The 26,699-nt window shown below is 41.7% G+C and overlaps 1 protein-coding gene across 9 annotated transcripts; it reads right to left on the bottom strand.

The window, feature by feature from the left end:
* Positions 1–1,452: 1,452 nt before the first annotated feature.
* pcgf5b (polycomb group ring finger 5b) lies at positions 1,453–25,660 on the bottom strand. Of its 9 annotated transcripts, none has more exons than XM_019349413.2 (11): positions 24,621–24,930; positions 23,716–23,830; positions 20,223–20,382; positions 19,425–20,137; positions 18,449–18,545; positions 17,979–18,034; positions 15,313–15,372; positions 13,469–13,644; positions 13,090–13,188; positions 11,254–11,343; positions 1,453–1,924 (listed from the first exon to the last, which is right to left on the bottom strand). In XM_019349413.2, exons 4-11 carry the CDS (start codon positions 19,537–19,539, stop codon positions 1,877–1,879), a joined length of 741 nt encoding a protein of 246 aa, XP_019204958.1. In that variant the 5' UTR covers positions 19,540–20,137; positions 20,223–20,382; positions 23,716–23,830; positions 24,621–24,930; the 3' UTR covers positions 1,453–1,876. The 9 variants fall into 9 exon arrangements, 8 of the variants coding, with proteins under 8 accessions (XP_019204958.1, XP_019204959.1, XP_005473804.1 ...); XM_019349414.2 differs by having other exon boundaries at positions 20,223–20,325; XM_005473747.4 differs by lacking the exon at positions 23,716–23,830.
* Between the last annotated feature and the right edge of the window lie 1,039 nt (positions 25,661–26,699).

Raw genomic sequence — 26,699 nt, 5'->3', positions numbered from 1 at the left:
GAAAAGCACTGTAGTTCCACCTTAAATATCCTTCTGAAACAAGCGATGGTGCAGCTGTCCGCCTTCCTGTCACACTCTCATCCTGTAGGATGATCTCAGTTTTTTCATATTTGAGCTTAAAGGTGAAGCTGTAGCTAACACCTGTCTGTTGAGTGTAAATAATTAAAATATTTTTCCACAGAACTCCACTAAAGTGAGGTTTAAATAACTATGTGGTATATTTTCATTACATTAGTACCATGATGTTCCTGCATTTCTGAATTTATAGAAGCAAAACAACAATTGAGAACAAAATGAAACATTGATGATCTGAAAGGGAAAAAGACCTTTCAAACAGAGCGGCTGTGCAAGCCACTTTGAACCCTACCTGGATTTGTGCAAATAAATCAATTAAAAGTAGCATATCTACAGTATTTTTTGGTTAGTCCTTTTTGCAAATCGATATATTTAATCATATAAAGGAGATAAAAAATAAGGCTGATAGATGGTTTTTATATCCTGAAAATGGTTAATTTTAGCTTGTTGCTATGTGGTTGCTAGGCATGTAGAATTGCACTTCTTGAGATGTTTTTGTCCAGAAATTAAACAAATAAGACATCTTTCATAGAGGTTCAGTTTGGTTTGCTGTTAGGTGGTTGCCAGGCAACCATATAGCATCATAATACCTCAGTCATTAACTGAAGTTTTGCAGTTGTGGTGAAATTAGAATGATACCACACTTTTCTGAGGTGTTATAGGTTCATAACTGCTAAAAACAAGGCGATAGCTGGAAAGTATGATAAGATTATAACACCTGGCACATATGTGAACCTCCCAGGGCCCAGGATGCATCTGTGTGCCAAGTTTGGCTGCTCAGCTCCTGATCATGTAGGAGGAATTTATGTGTGTTATAGTAAGATAAATAAAGCAGCCTTACAGCTTTAAAAATAGTAGTTTCAGTTGAATTTAGATGTAAATCCAACTGCAGAGCCGGCGTACCGTTAAACCAGCAGCAGTGGTGGTGAAAGCAAATAGATCTTATTAAAAAGGGCCATTGTTCATTTCCATATTAATGCAGTTTTTTTAATCAGAGTGACAGAGCACCACTGCATGTGGGTAACAGAGTTGCAGGTTGCGAGCTCTACTCGACTTCCTTGTCATGCTTGCAAACCTTTTTTTAATGAAAATGTGTTTGTGAAAAGCATTTGAGTCCAGAAATAATCCGTGCACTCGCTGAATCTCTCTGTCGGATCAACAAAGGTTTGTTTAAAAAGGGTTTCCATTGAGAGGCGGAGCTAAACTTAAAAGGTCATTAGTTTACTCGGTGCTGATACTTGTGTTTGAGCAAAGACATCTTAGTGATACCCGGTATCAGCTCCATACGAACCATATGTACACACATGCTGACTGTTCTTTAACCACAAGCTGAGATAGTGAAGCAATCAAACCGCAGATTCAGACAAACACAGCCGCCAGCAGTAGAAAATCAACATTTAATCTACAGTTAGAGTTAGACAGGCAAAGAGGAGATATGGTCATACTTCATTTCTGATCCGAACAGCTCTTTTAGGCACAGGGACATACATTTAAAAATATCATATATTATAGCATATATTATTCTATGTAGCATAAAAGCTCTTTAACATAACAACGTAAGCACTTCATCATTGGCTGTACAAAAATACATTTCTTTCTCTGCATATGGTTGACGTGCGTGCGTGCGTGTGTGCGTGTGTGTGTGTGTGTGTGTGTGTGTGTGTGTGTGGAGTTTATTCTTGGAAATGCAGATGTTCTTAATGTCTTGCTTGCTTTGTATGGATGACTTTGTGTGTGTGTGTGTGCGTGTGTGTGTGTGTGTGTGTGTGTGTGTGTGTGGTCCTCTTCTTGCACTCGTGGTTCAGCCAAAGTCGATGCGTGGCCGGTACTCGAGAACCATGGGATATGTCTGAAGGAGACAGAAACAAGAGAAACTGTTTCAGAGAGACACGATCGATGGTTTGTTCTTTACACTAAACTTAAGCACGCTTCAGAGGACGATCCACACTGCTGCTGCTGTGGGTACGAACAGGAATCACTGAGATTATTTGTAGATGCACCTGTGGTATCAACTTGAAAATCAATTATCGCGCTCACAAAGTTGGGCCACCCCGCCTCCCGCCCCGAGGCTTTCAGGCTGAGGGGTAAAAATGACGAGCATGCCCACCTGATAGGCGAACTTAAGACACTTTATATGAAAACTGTTGGCTTGTCATCGCCAGCAAAGAAACTGATGTGATGAAGAGAACTGATCGGCCTGTTAGAGGGAAAAAGCTGTCGTTCTGCAGCTCCTCAAAACATCAACATTTTACTACAACTCAGATCACTGCAGCAGCAGACAGACAGGACTTCTATGCCACCGGTGAAATATGCAGAGAAGATCCAAAGTGTTTTGTTCTCTATGTGCAAACGCATCAACGAGTAGCAATCTCTGCAGCTTTAATCCCAGCTGGCCTCAGGGAAGCTGACCTCTCAGCCTCTTTATGGGCTTGTGGTCCCTGTGCTCACTCAGCTATCTCTCCATCACTGAGGTTAAATAAGAAAGTTGTCGGTGCTGACAGATACATACATTTCTGCCTCTTTCAGATGACGTGAGCTACCCTTTTCATGAAACATTCAAAAAGGAAAAAGTGTTTGTGTCTGAGCAGCTGCAAAGCGAAGAGGGAGTCTCCTGATTCTGGAGTCTGTCTCCTATTTCTGGCAGCTCGAGGCTGCTGGTGCAGCAGAGTGCAGCTACTGTCATCTCCCTCTGCATTTTGCTGTATCATGCCTCAAAAAAAAAAGAACACTGAAGCCAATCTAACAGCTCTGTCAGTGTGCCTCTGCATCTCTGACACTCTTTCACTCAGCATTTCTGTCTCCATACAGTTTAATTACACTGCAGAAATACATACGCTCTGCTGAGTCTGCAAGGTTGTTCCAGCCCGGTCTCTCAGCTAATCATGAAATCATCACAATATAAATCCATCAATCTACATATTGATCGATAAATTGCTTTCAGACGGTTTCTCCAGTGAGAAGCTCCCACTTCATTTTCATACATTGTGCTTGAAGCTGATGGCATGTCTGAAGATTCCTAATATTTACAACATATTTAACAGAAAGCTGTAATAATTTTATGTTATCTTGTTGTAGATAATTGTGTCTGAATGCAACCAGAATGAAAAACCAGACAATATCCAGGATCCATATCATGTGTGAATCAAAGATAAGACCTTGTTAACCCAAAGATGGATGTTTGACACTGACACTGATATTTATTCATGACAAAGACTGTAAATGTAAAGCTGACACTCAGACCTGGGGTCAGTCAAAGCTGAGTTCCACCGTACCACCCTGAAGCGTATGAAGGTCATTCAGTGGAAACACCTGCCCTGCTTATCAGATTTGCCCCCCTGAGACTGAAATTCTGCGCTCGGACACACTGGAGAAGGTATCACATCACCGATCACAAAGGTCTGTTCTCAGAGCTGAACTTCCAGGAAACAAAGTGAAAACTACAGACCTTCAAATTAAGGTCAGCAGAATATATGGCAATAATCATTTGCTTTGCTAAATATTAAAATCTTTTTGTAACCTGATTACTCACTCGCGTAGACACCATGACAGAACTTAAAAATGTGTCTCTTTTCCATCAGGGATTTCCTAAACCAGCCCAACCCCAACCTTAACTCTGACAGGACAAGCAGAGTGTCCACTGTCAGAGGCAGTGATCACCCTAAGCCAGAGGTGTCGAACTCCAGTCCTCGAGGGCCGGTGTCCTGAAACTTTCACGTGTCCCTGCTGCAACACACCTGAATAAAATTAGTAGGTCATTACCAAGACTTGACTGCATGCTGAGGTGGCAAGCCCCAACACTACTCAAGTAAATATAAGTAAATGTAAGTGTTTGGAAAATGTACTTCTGAAAGTACTTTTATTGCACCATGTTCATTCACTCATGAGCTGCTGTAACATCAAACATAAGGCCCAGGGGCGAAGGCAACCTGGCGAAGACTCCAACCTGGACCAGTAGATGGCTTTGGAAAATGTGAAAGATGACATAAATTTTGGACTTTTCACAGTATTTTTGTTTTCCTGCTAATACAGCTCTTCCACATGGCCATTCTTACTACAACAGAGTAACAGATTTCTGTTACTTTTTATACATGCACTACTTACAATTGAAGCCTAAAGAGTTGTGCTGATAGATGTTTTTCATTTACTACAGCAATATTTCTTTATCATGCAGAAAAACTGAGACATGCTGAGAAACTGCAGTTCTTTTCCTTATATTCCAGTCCAGCCCACATAAGATCAAAGTAGGCTGCATGTGGATGTAAAAGAAGTTTGGGCAATTAGGCAAAATAATCATTAATAATCATTCTTTGTGGAAGATCTTTTATGGAGGAGGTACAGTATGTAACAGCAAGAACAGCAAGAAACAAAAGATGATTGTTTTATTGGGAGTATTTTGTTTTCATAATCTTTAAAATCAAAAATCATATTGATAATTGGAATCTGAATATTTGCCCAGTTGGACCTGAAGTGGGAAATGACCAAGTTTCAGTCTAGGATGGTTTTTGTTTTTTGGGTTCGTGAACTTCACAATTGCATCTAATGTGGGTTCAAATGGGACGAAACAAGTTTTTTTTAAATCGTTTAGAAAGTCTTTGATTTATGTGTCAGCCAATCACTCTGCAGAGTTTCATCCCAGATTAGGATCATGACATTCAAAGCAACTATACATGGTAAAACTGATATGTGCTGCTACAATGCTGCCATCAAACTACAGTTTTTTCTGTGTGTTGCTCCTCACTGTACCACATGGACAGTGTATTAAACAGTAAGTAATAATGCTGTGTCTATTTTTAGAACATTTTAATCCGATGCCTCCTTGTAATTGAATATACCAGGAGATTTATTTCTGCACTACTGCCCAGTGGGGCGCCTTTGCAGTTTTATTTTAGGTGTAAGAGACTTTTCCAAGAGATAAATTAAGTTCTTATCTCTGCTGTTCTGGTACAGATGCCTCCTCTGATCTAAGGTCTAAGGCATCACAGCTGCTAACCCTAACCCTATATCTTGGAGAAAGCCCAAACTGACTCTTTTTTGTTAATAGCTTTTAATGTGTGTTTGTTAGAATGACTATTTTCTTCTTTCCAAGACTTTAGAGAACAATTTCATAAGAAAACAAGATGACATATCCTCTGATTGCTCAGAATCGGAGTTACGGTTAGTGCTCGGTCGTCACCGTCACCTCAGACGGTTAATATCGTCCCACAACAACACAAAGTCGAGGCAGTCAGATTTCTTTCTGCTGTAAACTTTCTTTAGAGTCCAAAGGGTGGGGGCTGTGAATAAGCTCAGCTTTTTCTGGATGCGGAAAACATGCATGAAGATGTTTGAGGAATAAGTTTTGGGTTTCACACTTGAGTTGAGTTCCATCGTTCGGGCCAAATGCTTCCCTGCTTCTGCACACACGGTGCCAGCTCTCGAAACCTATATGTGCTTTAACAAGGTGAATTGATTGCAGGAGAGATGGAACGTCTGCGTTGCAGCTTTAGTTTGTGACTCTACCCGACCCCAGAAACACATTTTGCGATTTTAAAAAACAGCAAACACTTTTTCTAAATATCTGAGTTGAACTCTGAAGAGGAAAAACAGGAGCCAAATTCCAGCTCTGGAGCAGCTCTGTTTAGTCATCATGACTCAGAGACTGGACGTCTGTTGGTTGGACACTTTATGTGGACAGTTCTTCGCCATCACCATCTGCCTCTCCCCGTCTTCTGCTACTGTTAAACTTTGATCACATGACACAACACACTGATTTTTGATTCCTGGCCGATTGTACACCACAGATGAGTTTTGGATACTTTTAGGTGCAGTTTAACATATTTTTCCAACTTTAAGATTCTAAGATTGGTAAATATGCAAAGTGCTTTAGATTAGTATGTTGCTTTTCATGGATTTAAAATCCTTTAATAAAGCACTCTAATTCCTCATAACGCGCTGTGGATAAAGATTAGCCGTTGATTAGTAGTGTGTGACTTGGTGCCTTCATTTAGTCCAATCTGACTCATTTAAACAGAAATGAACCAGAGTAAGCAGACATTTTAGTGCTTAGCAACATAATTAAATACCATTCATTAATAACAGACATCAGTGCGTGTACATTAAGAGTATTTTTCGTAAACGTTTTTCAGTCCTCTGTTTTTAAAAGTCACCACAGTCAGAAAGCGGTTTCCTGCTCTGACTTAATGACATCCCGGGAGGTTACAGATTGATTTTCCTTTGCTCCCGTGTGAGCGGAGACGTCCTGACCGGCCTCTAAATCGGAGGGAGAAAATGAAGCCGAGCTGCAGAGTTGTCAGAAGGATGAGACTGATGAATGGCTCGTATCTTTTTTTCTGTCCGACTTCTGCCTCCATTCCCGACTCTGGCGCTTTGTATCCATCTTTCTCGCTCTCTCTGTCATCCCTCTCCTTAACCAGGCAGGGTTCAAACAGGATTCAAAAATAATTTCTGGCTGTTTATCCTCATGACTCACCAGCGAGGGCATAAATAATTCTGACGGACAGACTTCTGTCTGTTGTTGTGGAGCATCGGGCCAGTGGGCGGAGGTGAGATAGAAAATGTGGCTCATGATGTCATGTGAGAGGTTTTCCCTCAACATGTTTTCTTTTTACATTTGGCTTGAATGCTTTCAATTTCTGATCACTGACCTGGAGTCCGTGTGTATTCTGGGGATACTCCAAACCCCAAACCAAAAGTGTTTTATTTCACTGTGGAATATTTTGAGCTCCACGTCTAAATGTTTTCAAAGAGATTAAATAGTCTGATTAAACCACTGATTAAAGCTGAGCTAAAAAGGACAAAAAGTGATTTGATAAAAAAAACATTTTAAGAAGGAAAAACATTATTTGAACTAAACTACGATCAGTGACAACAACCTAACTGATAACTGACACGTAGCCTGGTTCTCACGTGTTTTCACAGTCCTTACTAGGATGGGATACTGCGACTGAGTCATCCGAGGTCCATGTTATGCTCTCCCTGGTCTGTTCCCTAAAATATGTATTTATGGATGGTAAGTCTATGGGAATTTAAACCGCAGTAGTGTCCTCTTCTTTTTTCCACAGTTGCTTTGCCTCTTGTTGCTCTGTTTGTGTGTTTGTTTTATCAATCTTTAAAGCATCTTGATGCATGCTCAATCATCCAAGTAAATCTCCAAAAGTTGAATCTGTTCATCTGGACGTTTTCAGAGGGAGAAACGTTTCGTCACTCATCCAGGTGACTTCTTCAGTCTCAGCTGACTGCAGGTTTCAATCTTATAAACAGTACATTTGCATAATGACTGAAACCAGCCCACTGAAGGAACAATGGGCTTGGAGGTCAGTTCCTTCATCATAATTATGCAAATTCTCATCACCATTGATCAACAATCACTGATCAATGGCCATGAGTCCCATTCACAGAGAGTTGGGGAATGGCTGCAATCACAGCATTGTAAGATGGCAAAAGATGTACCCCTAGGCCCCCCCTCCTCGATTCAGAGATGGTTTTTCCCTGGCATCATCTCATCATCACCGTGCCTTATATAAACTTTAACTCATTTCTCCATGTGCATGACTTCTGTCATGGACCAACCAGCCTGCCTCTTGTCTTCCAGCTCCGTCTGTCTCCCTGCTTTGGACTGGCTTTCCAGATCCATTAACTCTGTCAAATCCACACTTGGTCCCACTGCATCTAGCACTTTTACTCAGGACTCATGGGATGGACGACATTCACTTAGCTCTTGACCTTCATTTTAATCTCAGGCACACACCTATCAAACCGAAGCTTTGACGACTCCATCTTTCACTGCTGAAACGTTACGTGCAGGTGGACATTTTTAAAGCGTGACGACTGTTGTATTTTAACCAAGCTGTGATCTTTTTCTAATCCTTCCAAGTGATTTTACTGCCTAAACCTGACAGAGTGGGTTTAGTAAGAAGGTGTGAAGGAAATAAAAAAAAGTTAATTGGAGAAATAATTTATGCTGCTGGTGAAGTCCTCGTGCCTCTACATCCAGACTTTATCACAACATCCAGACTTTATCACACTTCGACACAAATCAATAAATATGAAAGCAACATGATGAAAAACCGTGTTCAGGTAAGTGAGAGAGAACTTCACATCCATGAGCATGAACTTTTTCTTCTTTTGGCTGCTCCCTTTAGGTGCCTCATCAAGTATCGTGAGAATGAGTTGTGAAACGAGTCCTGCCAAAGTACTCAAAACCACCTTTGTGGCAGTTCCTGTATCACCGAGGCCACATTTTACCACACAGAGACTCACAGTGGAGACAGTGGGGAGAATACCAAGTGCTTTGTGATGACTGGTAAATAAGTACTGGAACAGGACTGACTGAACAGATTAAGTATCCTCGCTCTTATCTGTGGTTTCAAGATGTTTTCAGTAAAAGTTTATGTAACAGAAAAATCTTTTTTGTTCTACTTGCACTCTCCAAAGTAGCACTCTTTTAATGCTTAATTGTCCTAAATCCTGTAATAACATGTGTTCATAATCTGTGCAGAAAATTCGCCATATGGGAAAAAGGCCCAGATGGAAAAAGACGTGACCTACAATTCTGACAATCTGTGCACAATAAAACAGTCTGTTTAACATTAGTAAAGACGACGGATGTCCAATCAAGCTGGATTAATAGGTTCAAAAAAGCTGCGTTGCTGGAAAATAAAGCAGCAGAGGCGCCATCTTCCTCTTCCTCAGGGTTGGCATGTCCTGAGTTTAAACTGGATCCGAATTCTGCTGGGATTCATTTAAAGTTGACTCAATGCAACTTTGGCCTGCGTAGCTTTCCGGTCACAGCGCGACACGATTATATAACGAGGAGGAAAAATAATTCTGTTTTCTTTTCCGTCCTCTCTGACTAGTCAGTGAAACGGATCCAAAAAAGACATTTTAGCTCAGCGGCAGGCGGACTTTGTAGAGGACATGATGACACTGGGGCGCAGCTGGAGCTGAAAAGCTACACGCTTAATAAGTTTGTCATTTCATACTGACTTCCTTCCTGCTGCCTTTCCTTCTCAGTTCCACCTGACCTGGTATCTGAAGCCCCTTGCTGTGCCAGCTGCCTGCACTCCTTAGTCACCATCCAGAAATGGACAGGAGCTTTCAGTAGCAGTAAAAGTTCACGCAAATACTCACCCGTGCAAACAGATAAACAGCCACTCATGCACAAGTCAGCACAATTACTGTAGATCACAGACAGACACAATGGCCCGCTGAACCGTCAGAGGACTGATGACCCTGAAGCCCAAGGCTGAGAGTACCAGCACGTTTCAGAGTGACAAGTCTGCTCTGTGTGTGTGTGTGTGTGTGTGTGTGTGTCAGTTAATGTACATCATGACATCGGCAATTTTTGGGAGCATTTTAAAGGGTTCCTATTTTCAGACTGAATAGTCAAAAAATCAATAAAATAAAGGCCTTAAAACTAGATTTTTTTACATTTCCTGTAACTTTGCTGAACATATTTATGTTAAGCCCGGTATAATAATAAGATTTACTTTTGGAAATCACCATCTATTTCTGCTTCATGTTACTTGTTACATGCACCTCTAACCATAACCTGTGGCAATAAGAATATACAGGACTGTGCAAAGGTTTTAGGCAGGTGTGAAAATGCTGTAAACAAAGAAAGCTTTCAGAAATATAAATGATTGTTTTTGTCCCCAAATGTATTCTGCAGCAGGACAATGACCCCAAACACACAACCAAAGTCAGTAAGAACTATCTTCAGCCTAAAGAAGAACAAGACGAACTGGAAGTGATGGTCCGGCCCCCACAGAGCCCTGATCTCAACATCATGGAGTGTGTCTGGGATTACATGAAGAGACAGAAGGACGTGAGGAAGCCTGCATCCACAGGAGATCTGTGCTTAGTGCTCTGAGATGTTTGGAACAACCTACCAGCTGAGTTCCTTCAAAAACTGTGTGTGTGTACCTAGAAGAAGGCAAAGGGTGGTCCCACCAAGTATTGATGTGATTTAGATTTCTCTTTTGTTCTTTTACTGCATTCTGTTGATTGATGAAAATAAATGATTAACACGTTTTTCTCACTTGCCTAAAACTTTTGCACAGTATAAATTTTGTTTTTATGAAATTCTTCTTCCAAGTCTCGGCAACAAAGAAAATAATGATCCTCACTGACCACACATCAGAAACTTCTTTCCTTCCTTTTTGTCTTTCTCCAAAACATTAGAGGGTTTGCCTCACAGAGCTAATCTGCCTTTTTTCAGCAATATTCACCTGGGAACTATGCAGAACCACAAATCAACTCTAATGTCTTTCAGTGGATCTAAACTCACACAAAGCTTTTCCTTTGACACTGCGCTGTTTACATCTTATCAAATCAATCCAGCATTTATTATATAAGCGAATTATGGCTTTTAGCCACATGTTAAATAAGCCAAATTTCAGAAAGCAGATAATGTTACCTGTGTTATCGACATTATACAAGTCATGTCATTTTGCATGCCTTCTGTTATAAGAGCTGCATTTTGGCGTGCCCGTCGGTCAAAATAGCGTAAGCCCTAACCATAGAGGTCTCTGACATCCTGGTGGTAAGAACGTGACCTAAAAACAACCCCACTGTCTCCTCTTGTAGATATAAAAAAGGCTGTAAAGAAGAAATATACCTTCTTATGCACAAAATAAATGTGGTGCACAGAATCTCTTTTAACATCAGTAATGCTTTTCCTGTTTTGACTGTCATTACTAAGCATCTGTTAAACATGCAGATAAGACTGACTTCACTTTGCAATGTGACCTTAACAAAACCAAACAGGATGCAGAGTAAACCCGAGCCTCTAAGGGCAGATGGACGTGGTTCAACTTTAGCAAACTGAGGTAAAGATGAAATGTTGAAATGTTACATGAGAGGCGAATCATTCATTTAAGCCCAGCGTCTCTTGAACATCAGCATTTTGTACTAAAACCACAAATTTATGTTGCAAAAAGTCTCGAGTTTCCTTTTTCACAATCTGACACATTCTCTGAATAGAAATGCTCCTTTGGAAAAGCATTTCACACTGAATATGAAAGTCATTCAACCAGGACCGCATGCTTCCACTAAACTGCATGAATGCATAAGATTCACAGACACATGCATGCACACAAACATTTCCTGCAGCGATGCATCTACACACGAGGATGCAAACACTCACACATGAACAGGAAGTGAACGTGACAGCCTTACATTCTCTCCATGTAGCCTCCATCGGGTCATGTAGATGAACTCGAGAGTGTGATCTCTGCCCATGATCTCTCCGTTACACAGAACATCCAGCTGCAAACACAGGAAGGAAAATCTATAAGAAGGACGCTTTGACAAGTCCAAAACCAACACAAACAGCTTTTAACGAAGCAGTCGCAGTCACAAAGTTTTGCCAAAAGCTGCCTCCCAGACAGAGAAGGTGACGAACGAAAACAAAAGCTGAGCTCTCACTTCTACGAGAGATGAAAGGAGAGGGGAAGTTCACTGTGGTGATGAGTGGGAGGCTTCTCTGAATATGTGAGTGTGTGAATGAGAGTGTGAGTGTGTGATACCACTTTTAGCTCGGCCTGCTCCAAATGTGGAAGCTAACAGTTTCTTAATCCTTTGCTAAAGCTGGCAGATGATAGCATAGCTTGCATGGAATATTAATGAGCATCTGACTTTGTACAAACTGTTAACCTGGTCAGAGTTTGGCTTTGTATTTGACCACATGCTGGTTCTCTGCTATTTTAATGCAATCCAGTAAATCTTTATTATGTTGAACTGAACTCTCCAGCATTTTGCACTTAATATGTAACACAGTGCAGCTGTTGGTTAAACAAGTCAGAGTTATGCTACCAAATACATGCATCATTTTCCTTTTTATACAATGGAATTTCAGCATGTTGCAACTTAAACTTTTGTGCCTGCACTGCATTTTTTATACAGTACCGAATCACAACAACAGTCGCCTCAAGGTGCTTTTTATTTTAAGGTAGACCCTACATCAATACAGAGAAAACCTCAACAATCAGATAACCCCCTATGAGCAAGAGCTTTGGTGACAGAGGGAAGGAAAAATGCCCTTTTAACAGGAAGAAACCTCCAGCAGATCCTCGTCAGAGACAGTCAGCCTCTGACAGTCAGACTTCACACCCTGAATGTGTGACAACACCTATACCATCAGGTCCACTAACTGTAGTAGAACTGTAGTAGTTCTTAACTGAAACAGATCTGTGATGTGGCCGGAAAGCACCGCACTTCAGCATTTCTTTGAATTACAGTGGGCTGACAAGAAGACACCCATGACTCTATGTACCACAGACCCAAAGAGTGGACCCTAGTCTCTCAGAGGGAAGCCATTTTTGTGGTAACTCTTGTGTTTATGTGTAAAAAGAAAAAATGAAAATGTGTGTGAAGACTGTTTGAGCAAAGTAATAATGTGAGGTACAGTTAGGACAGACATCTCCTAAAAGGTTGCCTTAGATAAAGAGTTGCCTACACTCTAGTCAGCCCTCCCAAAGTAGTGAAGAAAGTAACTTCATTACATTATGAAGTCAGGGGAACCCTGCAAATATTCAAAGTGGAGTGATTTTTGCAACTCTGGCCATAAAGAAAAAAACCCATGATTTCATTTCTTTTTTCCAGGAAGCCAAATTAAGCCTCTAAAAGTGTCAGTTTGCCACTATAACGTTTCTTTGCTCTCTGTTTGAGATCTATGGTGAAAGCTCAGAAACTCAAGTGCAGGTGGTCGGTATGGGACTGAGCACTTGCAGGAGTGCTGAAGGAGCTCCAGAAGTGCACGGGGAGATGATCCTGAAGGGGAGACCAGTCAAACTCAAGTATGATTTTTGCCTTTTATGGGCAGAGCTGCAGAGCTTTATGACCATCACTGCTCGACATCCAACAATCAAGCCCCACGAAGGTAATCCTACCGATTAACCAAAAACTTGAAAGATAACTCTGAATTTGTGTAGTTAAGTAAAGAAAAACATGCCTTTGAATCGTGACACACATATTTTAATGAATGAAAACAGGAGGACAGAGTGTGCTCCATACCTCGTAGGAACTCGGCAGCTTTAGTTTAAGACTGAGAAACTTCTTAATTGTTCCCACGGTGACTCTACTGGAGCAGCGGATGAACCTCTTCATCAAATCCTAATTGGATGAGAGAAAAACTCTCTTACACACTGATTTAATGAGGCATAATTGCAGGTTTTTAAAGGAAAAGACATGAAAACACAATTACATCTTTACAGGGGATTATGCACCAACCACCCGTGAAGTTTGGAAACAATTACCAACCCATACAGCAGCAAAGAAATGGAATACTCTTTTACCTCATAGAGAGAACCAAAAGAAGGAAATAATGTGTTTCAATGCGTGTACAAGTATTTAATACTTCTTAATTAAACGTTATATGTAAAATAACACACACCGTGACCGTGCTCTCCCCCGACTGTCCTGTGTTGCGTAAGCAGTCCAGGCAGATTGCGATCTGTGGGTCACTCCTGTGATAGTCGTCATCGCCGGCACCGTCCGCCTCATTGCCTCCACCATCACCAGCGTCGCCTCCAGCATCGGGGACCCCGAGCCGTGGACACCTCAGGTTTTCTACAGGCAGGTTAAGGATGTTTGTTGTGGATAAGCTGCATCGCCAAAACTCTGGGCCTGTCACGGTCCTGGGTCGGTGACCCAGTGTTTTGAGTTTCTTGTGTCTCTGAGTTTTGTATTATGATCTTAGTTCCCTTTGTTCCCCCAGTTTATTCTTTAGTCTAGTGTCTTAGTTTGGCTTTCTTGTATTCTCTTTAGTTCTCTGAGTATTTAATAGCTGCCCTCTGTGTCTCTTTGTTGTTCTGTGTTTCTTAGTTGCTCTGTCTCCCCTAGTCTAGTTTGCGTCTGTGCTACTTCCTGTTTTATTTTGAAGGTCCATGTCTCTTGTGAGTGTATTCTACTTTGCTCCCTCGTCTCGTCAGTTCTGATTTCTCCCAGCTGTGCTCCCCTTCTGTGTCTCATTCCCCTCGTTACTTCCCAGTGTATTTTAGCCCTGTGTTTCCCTGTGTCAGTGTCGCGTTCTCCCTCATGCTGTGTGTGATTCTCCCCGTGTCTCCTGGTATGCATTATGATTAGTTTTCCCAGTTTAGTTTTGTATTGTTTGTGATCTGTTTTCCAGCAATAAAGCTGTGCTTTTGAGTTCAAGTTCTGTCCCCGTGAGTTTGCGTTTGGGTCCAATCCCTGCCTGCCACACAGCGAAACATGACAGGGCCAGCCTCAATTTTACAGACGATCAACAACAATATTCAAGTCTAGCCTTTGATCTGTTTTCAACTGTTCCAGTTATTATTACTTGTTACATTGTTTCTCTTTAACTTGAACCTGATGCATTGGTGCATTGGTCAATGTCTGTGTAAACACGAGCTCTGTTTGCACTGAAAAATGTGGTAAAGGGGGGTACGAAGTCTGACAAGAAAATTCCCTGCTGATGTATCAAAACTTGATAAAAAATTCCCCCCTTCTTATAGAGCTTCTTTTCTAATAATGAAAGCAAGCAGACAGACATTCTGAGTAAGATGCAACAACCACAACTGGCTTCCTTCCTCCATGGCATGTTTTTTTTTCCTTTTTGCCAGTTTTAAAGAAAAGGTGTGAGAGGCACAGAGACGACGCAGCCACCTGTCCCCCTACATGGCAAATTCTTTACACTGCATATGACAGTGTGCCTATTTCAGTCATCTCCACCCACTCTAATACACGAGTTGAAAAATCTGTGACACAGCTTGCAAGTAAGAGTGGAAATCTCCTGTAATTTAATGGAATTCTAATGTGGTTTATTTGAAATGACAGCGTGACTATATTTACCTACAAATACTTACAGGTAGGTACAGTTCAATAAGGGGGTAGAAATAATTATACGGTAAGTCAATATAAGTCACCTGTGTAAGTAGTTTGAAGTAATGTGTCATTTTATGTAACACATGAGTAATTTTAAGTAGTTTGTAATTTTGTGTAAAAACAAACAAAATTTCCCAATCTGACATCATAGGCACGCTGTACTTTTCAGTATTTATATTTAATGAAATAAAGATGTAAATAAAAAAACTGTTACCCCATTATTCTAGTGTGCCTACTTTATGTATTTGTATAACTGCATTCAAATTATTAATAAAATTAATTTAATTACAGGGGAATTACAGCCCTGGTCGCGGGCCTTATTATGAAGTGTTACTGTTACTATATAAAGGGTTTTGTTGGGTCTTGCTTAGTTACATAAAGCCAGCTTACCTTGGCCGTTTTCTTTGGGCTGGTTCTTCCTCCAGAACTCGAGCTCTTGCTGTTCCTCGTCTAATTGACAGGAAAAAACAGATAAAAGTAGTATGAAGTATGAAGCAATCATAGAGACCAAATCAATCAGAGGAGGACGGGTGATTCTAATACTGTGTTTGCCATCGCGATTACTGAATTCTGTGTCTATGCTGTGTTAAGAGTCTGGGATCAAACAGCTACATTTCTTCTGTACTGAATTTAGACTTTTGTTTTTCATAAAACTGATTCACTGAAGCTCTTCTACAAGACATTACGAGGAGTTTAACTAAGCTTATAAAACTATTTTACTCACACAATAAAAGCTTTTCATAGCAGACAGTTTGGCCTTTAACAGCAGGAAAAGCGGGTGTAATTAATAACAATAACAATGGATTGGTTATTCCAGCCATTCCAGTGATACAAGGACCTCCTCCAAAAAACAATGCAGCCTCTTTTCTATGCATGCTTTGACATGTCAGAACGCCTGCTGTGAAAAAGGTCAATATGCTGCCTTGCCATAAGAGAAAATGAGCCACTTGCACCAATTTTAAAGCTGCTAGAGAGAAGAAATGCTGGGAATGTATTTATTTTAAGTCTCCGCATTTCTCCTGGACACATCAAACCGAGCCCTGCTGTGATATTCTCATAACTGCTATAATTAAAGTTTCAGCCTCAAAGGGCCATTTTATCACTCAATTGAAGTGTATTCTAATATGACAAACACTCTTCATAAAGGACAATTTGCTATATTGGCTCTTCCCACACCGGGAGTTGAACCCGGGCCACCTGGTACCAGACAGTGGTCACTGTTGCTTTACTTGTGTTATCACCAAAATTTAAAGGCACCCTCATATTCATATCTCCTCAAAACAGCCTGGAAGTCTTCTTCTAATTCCCTTTTGACAGCCCATTTGTGGCCTCTTGATCTGACATGACACCTTCATTTTTTTACGCAGGCCAACAAACCAGTTTTGCTGCATCTGGTTTAAATCCAGATCCAGCAGATCCAGATCTGCTTTGATGTCTGCTGAGCATTCTTAACATTAGCCAGACAATGCACTCGGGCCACCAGGGTGAAGAGCAGGTAGCATAACTGGAGACACTGGCAAACTTCACTTGTGTTTTACATTGTATCACTAAGTCTCGATGCTCTTTGTGACCTCTGGGATTTTTTATGTCAAGTAGAATTTCCATGCATGATTTCCAGCTTACTAGCAACAGGGACAACAAAACTCTTGTCCTCTTCCTGTCTTTGTTGCACATTTAAGAACTCAGTGCGCCTGGAGACTTCAAACTCAGAATCTCTTAATGCCTCCAGGGCGGTTCACCATCCGGACAGAATTGCATTGTAAAGTAAAGCTCATTATTATTCACTGTGAACAGCAATGCTGTGCTTGTACCATCACCATCTACATGATAGCTAAAAACCAAAAACCTTGTCTGCTGCCCACAGTCTTCTCTCTGTAGACCATACGAGAGGATTCATAGGATGCTGACTTTTACACCATTTGGCCGAGAGGCCCGAAAGCTACAAAAATATATGACGTTTGTTCCATCGTTCTGCTGCCAGAGTGCTTTATCAGCTGAGGTGAAGTTATGGAGCAATAAAATTATAGTGCCATCACCACTTTAGTTAGACATGTTGACTTGGCTTCCCGTTGGCCTTGCCACAGAGAGAAGGCTGTACATCTTCATCTAGTTTTAAACGTTTGAGCTTCCACCTCTCTTGAAATAATGTGATGCTGACAAATGAATCCTTTACTGATGTCAGCAGCAGCATGCTTCAATCTTCAAAGAAGATCAAAGGTTAGCTGAACTGCAGAACAGGACTTCTTGTGAAGGTAGTAAACTCACTGATGGTGACTCTCTTGAGTGTTAATGGGAATAAGAAGCAGTAGATCTCAGTCGGGTCTAGTGTTGGTTCTGGCTTTTATGGAGGAGCCATAAAGGTGTGTGGACAATTTCCCCATACATGGTGACTGGATAAAACTAAAAAGTTGCTAGAAGCTTGGTTAAGTTTGATCACTCTTAGACTGTTGTTGGTTACCAGGTGAACTGCACCGTTACTAGAGCTTTGCTGCAGGTGCCAGCTAGGGTCTTGATAATTACTGAGACTTTATTGAGAACAGTCTTACCAACAAGTCGCTGTACCAACTGCACTTTTCAAAAATGTCCACATGAGACTGGCCGTAAAATTGAACCTTAGGTCAAAAATGTCCAACTTTACAGCAGAAATGAACATGTTTACAGACTGAAGAGAATGTGTAGTAGAGCAAAAACAAACAGAAAGGGGAAAAAAGTATGCAAGAAATGTCTAAAACAATGACAGCGATAATTGCTGCTGCAAATTAAATTCTGAAAAGTTACAGTTTTAGCCTTTTGGAAGCGATTCTGATGGTGTACTGTAACTCTTTCCTTTTTTAAACTGCTTTCAATCCACCAAGACGCAGCAACATGTTTGCTAGAGTGCATGCTGGAGGCAATTTGTGCATTTCATTAAAACTGGTTGCAAGTCTTAGTCTTCCAATGATTTATGTGATTGGAGTGCTGTAAATTCTTTTCCCGACCTCCCATGAATAGTCACATAATTTAACACCGACTGCAAACTGAGGCGACAGATTGATGAAACCATCTGGCAAACTCACTTTCTCTGAGTCCGGGCACCAGCTTGAAAATGATCTCCTCCAGGGTGTTGTCTAACCTGAGAATATGACAGTGAGAAGGAGGTGGACGGGATGATGCATTGGGGGATAACAAGAAATTAAAGTAGGCAATAGAAGTTAAGTGGTGGAGGTGAAGGGAGCGATCAGGTGAGGTCAAGCAGGAATAAAAGCATCCAAAGGAGAGAATAGAAAAGAGAGAATCAGTAGTTCGAGGTGTTGAAATACACACAAAAGCAAAATGAAGAAAAGTACAATCGAATAATGGAAACACAACAAGAAGTTCAGAGGAGAATCAAACTCTTAAAACTGTCGTTTACAAAACTTTGCAGCTCTTTCAAGATGAAATAAAAAGAAATACAAAGAGAGCCCAAAAGTGTCCAACATGCCAATGACAGGAATAAAAAAAACAGATAAAGTGAGAGAAGAAAAACATGTTATGTAGCCAAAGTTACCTGAGCATCTCGAGTGGGTTGGTCTCATGGACCTGAATGCCACATTTAGGACAGTCGTTGCTCTCCTCAAAGTGCTGCACAATACAGCTCTTACAGACTGCAGAACAAATATATTCAAAATGAGCTTCTCCTCTAGGTTAAGGCAGTTAAACCCATCTTTTAAAAAGTCATTCAGAATAAGAGAGAGGGGCAGAGAAATGAGCTGTTCATCTGTGAAACCATCATTTTGCCTTATCATTGAGGGTTTTTTGGCAGCATGTTAGCTTGCTTTGTTTCGAGCTGGTATTTCAGCTTGCTAAGCCACTGACTATTACCAGGTTGTCACGATCTGCTGCACACTCTCAAACCGCCCAAACTAGTCTCATGTTGAAAAAGGGGAAGCCTCCAAATCTCTCTATGAAAAAACTGTTCGATACGTGGAAATCCTGCAGTTTTAACTTCAGACTTCGTCAGCATTTTAGCGCCGACATTGGTTCCAATGCTTCACAGCTCATTTGCCTTATTCACCTTGCTCTACAATTTCACATCCACTTCAAATAGTCTGTCAAAGTAGAATTTTACTGGAACAATGGTAGCTGTAATTCTGGGTTTGAAAAACAGGAACAGCAGGAAGTGACACTGTGTTCGAAGCTTCTAGCTGTCTGTAGGTCTCTGCTCTAAGTTCATTCAACACTTGCAGCTCGGTACATTTGCTCACATCAGTGGTAACTTACTTACCACTGATGTGAGCAAACGTACTTTTCTTCATTTCACACAGGTGTGCTGACAAAAAGAGAGTCACCTGTCATACACAGCAGCTGTACTTTGACTGAGCCCTGCGGTCTATCACAGCTGGGATATTTTTACTTTACGGCTCTTTAAAGTTTGGTCAGGGTTACGTGTAAGCTTAGACCGGTCTGGGTTTGGTCCCACTACCTTGATGGATTTTTACCCCTAATGTCACCTCTGTGTGTTGCTGTGTGTTATTTTAACTCACATGTGTGCAGGCACTCGGTGACCGTGGTCGGTTTAATCAGGTAACCTCGACACAGGTAGCAGGTGATGAAATGGTTAAAGTCTCTGACCAAGTGCTTCCTTCCTGTACCGGACATGTTTGGAGGGCTTTCCCTGTTGTGAGACACCAAACAGAAGATGGAAAATATCCCCTTCTAGCTTTAGAAGGCTCAGACGTCCATTCACAACAGTGAGAAAAAGGAAGACTTTTCCAGTTACAGACAAATACTGCCTGCTGCACTTCAGATGTTTTTAGATGAATTGTGTGTAAAATCCACCGTGTCCAGGGTAGTACCTACGAGGTACCTACACCATCCACAACTGATATGAGATATGAGATCCTACTGTGTAAAATCCTGCTCCATTCTTGAATTTTGCAGTCAGTCCTTGTTTAGGAATAACTCCCACTGATATTTTATTCCATCTTCAATGAACCATATTACTCCAAATGAACAGAAAATACAAAAAGCTCGTCCAGATTATGCGATCAGGCACAGAACTCCCACAGAGCGGCCGTCACGTCTTCCTCCCTGACTCTGGTAAAGGGACCTTTTTAATCCATGGAGCTACACAGGTGAGCTACAGAGAGTTCAGACTCTTTTGCATCATCAGCTCGTTCAACGTTGGTGGCGTCGCTGTGGTCTTTACTCTTGACACGGGACAGCGTAATGATCCTTTAAGTCATGATGAAGTAACCTAAAGAAAAACAAAAACAAAAATTAATGTTGAGGGAACTGTATCGATGGATTTGAAAACAGTGCTGTGCAAAAGTTTTAGGCACCTTTTTTAAATCGTGCAAATTCAATCTGCAGAAGGACAGCGAGCCCGATTATGCAGTCAGAATCATGAAAAAGGACCTTCAGAGACTTCAAGAACCAGCAGTCCTGCAACGGATGGGACAGTGGAGCTCTGCTTAGAAACTGGATTTACTTTAGGACAGTCTAAAAGAAGAAGAAGAACAGTTTTAGTGCTGTAAACTTTTCCACAAATCTCCACCCATATACATGGTAATACGAAAGAGTTTGATGGTTTTAACAGACATCTTCAAAAATTCTAAACAAAATAAAGATAATATTAAAATAAGCTAAATTAAATACTTTCAAAGGACAAATCTTCACACAAGATACAACACAATATCTAAAGCGGTTGAAATAAAAGCAGCTGGACTTCTTTCTGGTTTGTGAAGACGTTCTACCTCTCATCCAAGAGTCATTCCATCTTCACAAACAAAAGAGAAGCGATGCTGCCTTCATCTTCATTTCAAGTGCTCAACACTACTAAAGACCTGGATGACTGAGAACCTGCACAAACACAATAAAACGATGTATGAAAGGAACAATCTGAGCACCCTGCGAAAGCTAGTTGCTAGCCCTTAAATCAGCCTTCAGTTATTCTACACACAGTTCCTAACTGTGAATTTAACCAGTTGGGTTGTCACCCATCAGAGGGTTGGGGTTTGGTCTAACCTGTGTTTTGAAGAAATTCAAAAGGAAAAATAAATTTCCTTTTTTCTATTTGATGGTTATGTTCACTTGACAACAGGCCACCACATACAGTTCTACCACATTACTCCTCCAGTTAACCCTGTGTAAGTGGTTTTTGGCCCTTGAGGGTCTGTTTACACTTTTCTTTTGTTGGTTTCCTCTGTCTGCCTCATTTGGTATTTAGAATTTACAATGCTCAGTATCTATGACATATGACATAAATGACACCTGACATTTGAGAAACGGCCATCACTTGTTTTCAGTTCCTTCTATAGAAAATGTGAAGTTTTTTGTTTGTTTTTTAATCTGGTAGCTACAAAGTTCCCCATACAGTAAACTAACCCCACTTTATTAGGGCTGAGTGTGTAAGAGTAAGCCTGTTGTGTGTTGACTGTTGACGGAACATGTGACTCAGAATGTGACTCAGAATGTGGTGAAAACGAGAAACCTCACCAAAGGTGAATAATCTTAAATTGGTTTTATGGGACTAATAGCTTCACCTTACTTTTGTCCTTGTGAGTCATTTCTCATTGGTCTTCAACGAGATGCGAGTCAGAAAAACACGATTAAGTCACAGTTTCTGATAAGTTCATAAATCAGTATTATAACCCTTGGGTACATACAGATATCAGTATAAGCAGTAACTTAAGTATTCCCACACTTTAACCTTTATAACTACCTCTAACCATAAACCTTGAAATGTTTCTTCTTTCTTCTGTACTTTGCCATAACCCCTGAGGTTTAAGTCATCACTGCTGATGATCATAACCGTATGCAATAAGAATAGTATGTAACGATTCTCAAGTTATTCTCAAAGCTTGACATTGATGGGACAAATAGGGTTAGGGCTCGGGTTTGGGGCTCGGGTTGGGGTCATCACCAATAATGATTCGGATCTTACCACCTGAAAGCTAGCCTAATGATTAACTCTAACTCTGGGCCCTCATCTTCTCTGCCCTAACCAGCTTTCGATGAGGCTCATGTGGTGCTGCTTTTCAAACACCCACAGAGCCTGGAGTGGAGCTCTTCTGCCTCATCTGGATCTTTAATCAATGTTTCCTGTTTTCTGTTGTTTCTCCCTTGCACGACACCATGTAAGGAGCCTCGAGTGACCTGCTGGCCTCTACATGGCTGTTTCTTTATTACAAACTATTTTAAGTCAGTAGACTGAAAGAGGGACAGTCAGCAATATCCAGTCATTTCCAAACCATGTCTACAGTTGAGGATAGGTTCACATCTGGCTCTTTTGATAGATTTTGTTCCAATTTGCATATCCAAATGAGAAAGCTTATGATAGTAGAACTGTTAGGCTAAAATGCAAGCATGGGACTTTACAAGAAAAGCACAAACTTCTAGTTTAGCTGCCATCTTGTATTTGCACAATTAATAATGAATGTGATTATTATTAACTAACAGTGACGTGATCATTCACCCAGCAGGACAGCTCTGACCTACATGCATCCATTTCTACTGCACTACCCTGACTATGAATAGCTAACCTCTCCAACTTGCCCCCATTCCATCCCCTTTTTGATGGATCTGGATGAATTTTGGCTTGCCTGCTTCAAATATAGACACCGAGCTGCATATTAATCATCGTTATGTGGTGTCACCACAAAACCCACTCTGAAGTTTCATGTTTACTGTGGATACCCCCTTTTGTAAACAACTGATGGGTGTCATGCTGTGATTACAGTAAATGGCTGGTAAATCTCTCTGGATGTGAAATTAATCAGCATTTTCATGTCAGATTCATTCCCCTCGTTAAACACACGACAGCCTGTCCATTACTATGATAACAGGATACGATTAAACAATAATTATCATACAAATTACTGCATAAACTGTTTGCTTTGTGTGGGGAGGCTGTAGATATTTACCATGTCCAGCACTCTTGTTCTTCCTGTGATGTTTGCTATATAACTGTCAGTTCAAACGATTTTTGGTGAAGATAATAATGTTCAGGTTGTCATGATTTGAGTTCAGACATAACTCGATGAAGAGGGGGGGGGGGGTTGTGCCAATTTAGAGGTATTACAGGAGATATGTGGCATATGAATGTGGCTGGAAAGCAAATGCTGATCAGCCACATTAATAAAACCATTCACTGATCCGTTTGTTGTTGTTGTTGTTTTACAGTACAAGGTTGGACGTCAACAACAACAATCCAGCAGCACCTGCTTCGCCTCACCTGGACCACGAGCACGCCCCCACACTGCAAAAAGCTGCTCAAAGACAATGAGCTAACCTTGCACTGAAACACTCCCACTCCGTATCCAATAGTCAATAGAACATTCGTGAGGGTCCCACACCAGAACCCGCGTGTCCCAAAGAACTCCAGGTTGAGAGTCCTGACAGGTCAGAGCTGTTTGGCGGCAATAGTGGGACCTGCACAGGATTAAACAGCTGGTTTTAATATTGTGACTGACTGCTCTGTGGGGTGGCTGTAGCTCAGGTGGTAGAGCAGGTCACCTACTAACCGGAAGGTTGGTGGTTTGATCCCCGTCTGCATGTCAAATATCCTTGAGCAAGATACTAACCCCATGTTGCTCTCCGATGCATCCATCGGAGCGTGACTGTTAGATAGGAAGCTCTTAGAAACAGCATAGAAAAAAGTGCTTGTGCAAATGGGTGAATGTACAAGTTGTGTATAGTGCTTGTTGTGCTCAGAGTAGAAAAGCGTGATATGAGAACCAGTCCATTTACCATCTAATTATGCTTTATTTGTGTACAAGCATAGATGATATGGATGCAGCTTACTGACCAAGCTGACGCCTGAGCCCATCTCACCTTTGGCTCAAAGATGGACGCAGTGAGAGTTTGAGTGCAAACTTTGGGCCCACCACCTGCACACACCTGGCTGTATCACACGATGCTACATGCGGGCTGCGCTGCAGGGTCAGAACTGCAAAGAGAAACGACTGGATGACGTTTAGGAAGACCGTGACTCCTCCTCATCCCGGGTGCACTTTACCCTCACGCCACTTCCTTCAGTTTGGAACCCGGACACACGGGCTGCACGTTCAGGTGCTGCGTGTACACCAGGTGTGCGTGCAGTGCTGGACTGAGGGAGCCCACTCGCCGCACGGACAAAGTCCACGGAGGAAACAGCGTGTGCTCCACTCCACGCTCATCAGCGTGTCTCGCTTTTTGCTAGAAAAATCTCAAGTGCGCAGCTTAGAAATACCCCCAACGAGATTAGGAGCACGCGCACGCGCACAAAGACGCGCGAGCGTTATTTATTCACACACACAGAATCTGCTTATCTCATCGTTAAGGCGCGTCACGGTCTACGTCACATTTGTCAAAACAACATCAATGGACGACACGCGCACATTGCAGCGACACAGTGGGACGTGTGACGCACGCGCGAGCGCGTCGCAGCTTCTGCTTGGCGAATGCACACCTACGGTGCGCGGATCGCAGCGACGGTAAAAGTTGCGGCGATTCGTGTCACGGCCTTTAAACGAGGAGCGCCACGCATACATTTGCGTGAACATACCGCGATCCCCGCATGTGTGCGCGCGACGCACTTTGCGTTAGTGGGGAGGGAGGGAGCAGGGGGGAGCAGGGGAAAGCGGGAGGGAGGGACAGCCAGCAGCGTCAAAGTTTGGCTGAAACGTAACGCGACCGACGGCGGCTGATGGATTCTCCGTCCGCGCACAAATAATAAGCAGCAATAAGACATTACTCACCTCCGCGCTCACTTTCCCGTCGTCCCCGGAGTTACGGATGCCGCTGCTGGACAGGAATGTCCACCGTGACGCTGTCCGGTCCTCCGGTACGGTCTGCTCCGTGAACTGGGTGAGCAGAGAAACACGGAACTGGTCGGCTCGGATCTGCCCCAGTCCGCCCAGCAGAGAGGCAGGCAGGCAGGCAGGCAGCAGAGAGCAGCGGTGGGCGGGGAACCACCAGGCGAGCAGGCAGGGCTCGGAAACTGAAAGCAGTTGTGTAACTGAGTGACTATTGGCCCACAACACACACATGCACACACGGAGCCGCGGTGTGTAGCGATCAACGCCGCTACTCACTTTGTTCAGTTGGCCAGACCGAGCGAGCGATGTGACTGCAGAGTTTATGCGTTAGAATAAGAAACGGCCTGAAATCAGATCAGACACATGCAGGTGTGTGTCCTGCCACAGAAAGAGAAAAACTGTGTTTGTTCCTCATTTTTAAGGCAACATTTCTCACAACTTAATTATAAACACGAGTAAGTGCAGTGACGAAATCCCAGTTATTAATTAACTCAGGTTATACCATAGACTGTATATAATAGATGGCCATAGTCACCTGTCAGGTTTTTTTTAATCCTCAACAGTTCTGGCATTTTGTGATAACTTGTAGTTTGATGTGTTCGGGCTTCATCAGCACTCTGTTCTGGAAAGATAATAAGTTTGGGTAAAAATACAGTCTCATTGAAGAAGGCACAGCTGTCATCTGAAACAAGCAGGGAACATTTCTCATGGTGTCTGTTTGACATGTTGAGGAGTAATCGTTCAAGTCTAAAGGACTCCTGAACAGGGCTGTGCAAAGACGTTTGAAGGGGCGGGTGCTCAAAGTTAAAAAGGGGCACATAGAACCAGGCTGAATAAGAACAACCCACATTCATCAAGAATCTAATATGGAATCGCATCATACTATATCACTGTCATCTGGTGGGGACAATGCAAAGCAAGCGTAGCCTATGTTTTACCTGATGGGTACAATGTTGCTGCTGCTGCTGGTCGTGCTGGATGGCAGGGCTGTGTTGATCTGAGACTGTAGACATTAAAAATTCCATAGCAGAGATGGTAGCTGATTAAACAAGTGTTATGAGATAGTAATAAACTGCAAAGATTGGTGACAGCACTTGGAACCATAAGGCAACAAAACTGTGAGAAATAAAGTAGGCTCTGCCTGTGACTCACTCTTTGCCTCTTTTCCTCCTTCCATCTCCTCATCTCGTCCATCACTCTCCACTTGCTGTCCATCTGAGAACAAGGCACTATTATTTAATTATCCACACTTAACAACTCCTACACCTAATCCATCATAAAGTAATGATAGAAAATGTTATAGAACCAAAACATTGTGTTTATTATTGTTTTTATACTTGAGTAATAATTAAATAAAACCTATACACATAAAACACACACACACACATACACAGTGACATTTTATACCTTCTCCAGCATACTGTATACGTTATGGCCACCAAGTTTGCATCGTGGTGCTAATCCAGAATTCTATTATTAGTATTATTATAGTTTATTATTATTATTATTGTATTTTTTATTCCTAGTTCTATAATAATAAAGTAATAAAAACAAAAAAGTAATACATATTAAATAATAGATTTATGATGATTCTGTTTGTTTGTCTATCCACTCACCGCTCAGCTGACAAAAAATGCGCGCGCTGGTTACGAGCTCGTTCTCGCTCTGTCGTCAAGGGCAAGCACTGGTTAATGGTCATTATCACTGACCAGCATTTGGAGCCATCTTCAAGAGGCCAAGAATGGATGTGCACTTTGTGGCTTAGAGTTATGCATTAAAAGAAGGCTTTTCATGATGTACAAATCCCTGTTACTTACTTCAGTCAACTAAAATAATTATTTGCCATCCAAAGCAAAAAATTTTAAAGAACCAAGACTGCCACAGGCTGTTTGTTGCATTTGCAATAGGCCAAGATTATTTATGGTTAGTTATATGGAAAGCAGCCGGCACATTAAGCAAAGCATTCTCAGTGTTGATGCAGCTCAACTCAACAGGTTTAGAGGAAATGTGGGTTTGATT

Source organism: Oreochromis niloticus, linkage group LG13 (genome assembly GCF_001858045.2).
Source record: "Oreochromis niloticus isolate F11D_XX linkage group LG13, O_niloticus_UMD_NMBU, whole genome shotgun sequence".
NCBI lineage: Eukaryota > Metazoa > Chordata > Actinopteri > Cichliformes > Cichlidae > Oreochromis > Oreochromis niloticus.
This window is presented reverse-complemented; position numbering and strand designations above follow the sequence as displayed.

Excerpts from the sequence above, each read along its gene's own strand:
- pcgf5b (XM_019349413.2), bottom strand. The coding sequence starts at position 19,539 with ATGTCCGGTACAGGAAGGAAGCACTTGGTCAGAGACTTTAACCATTTC. Across the intron at positions 18,035-18,448 it reads AACCCACTCGAGATGCTCAG|GTTAGACAACACCCTGGAGG; the intron begins GTAACTTTGGCT and ends TCATATTCTCAG. Across the intron at positions 11,344-13,089 it reads AGCTGCCGAGTTCCTACGAG|CTGGATGTTCTGTGTAACGG; the intron begins GTATGGAGCACA and ends CTGTGTTTGCAG.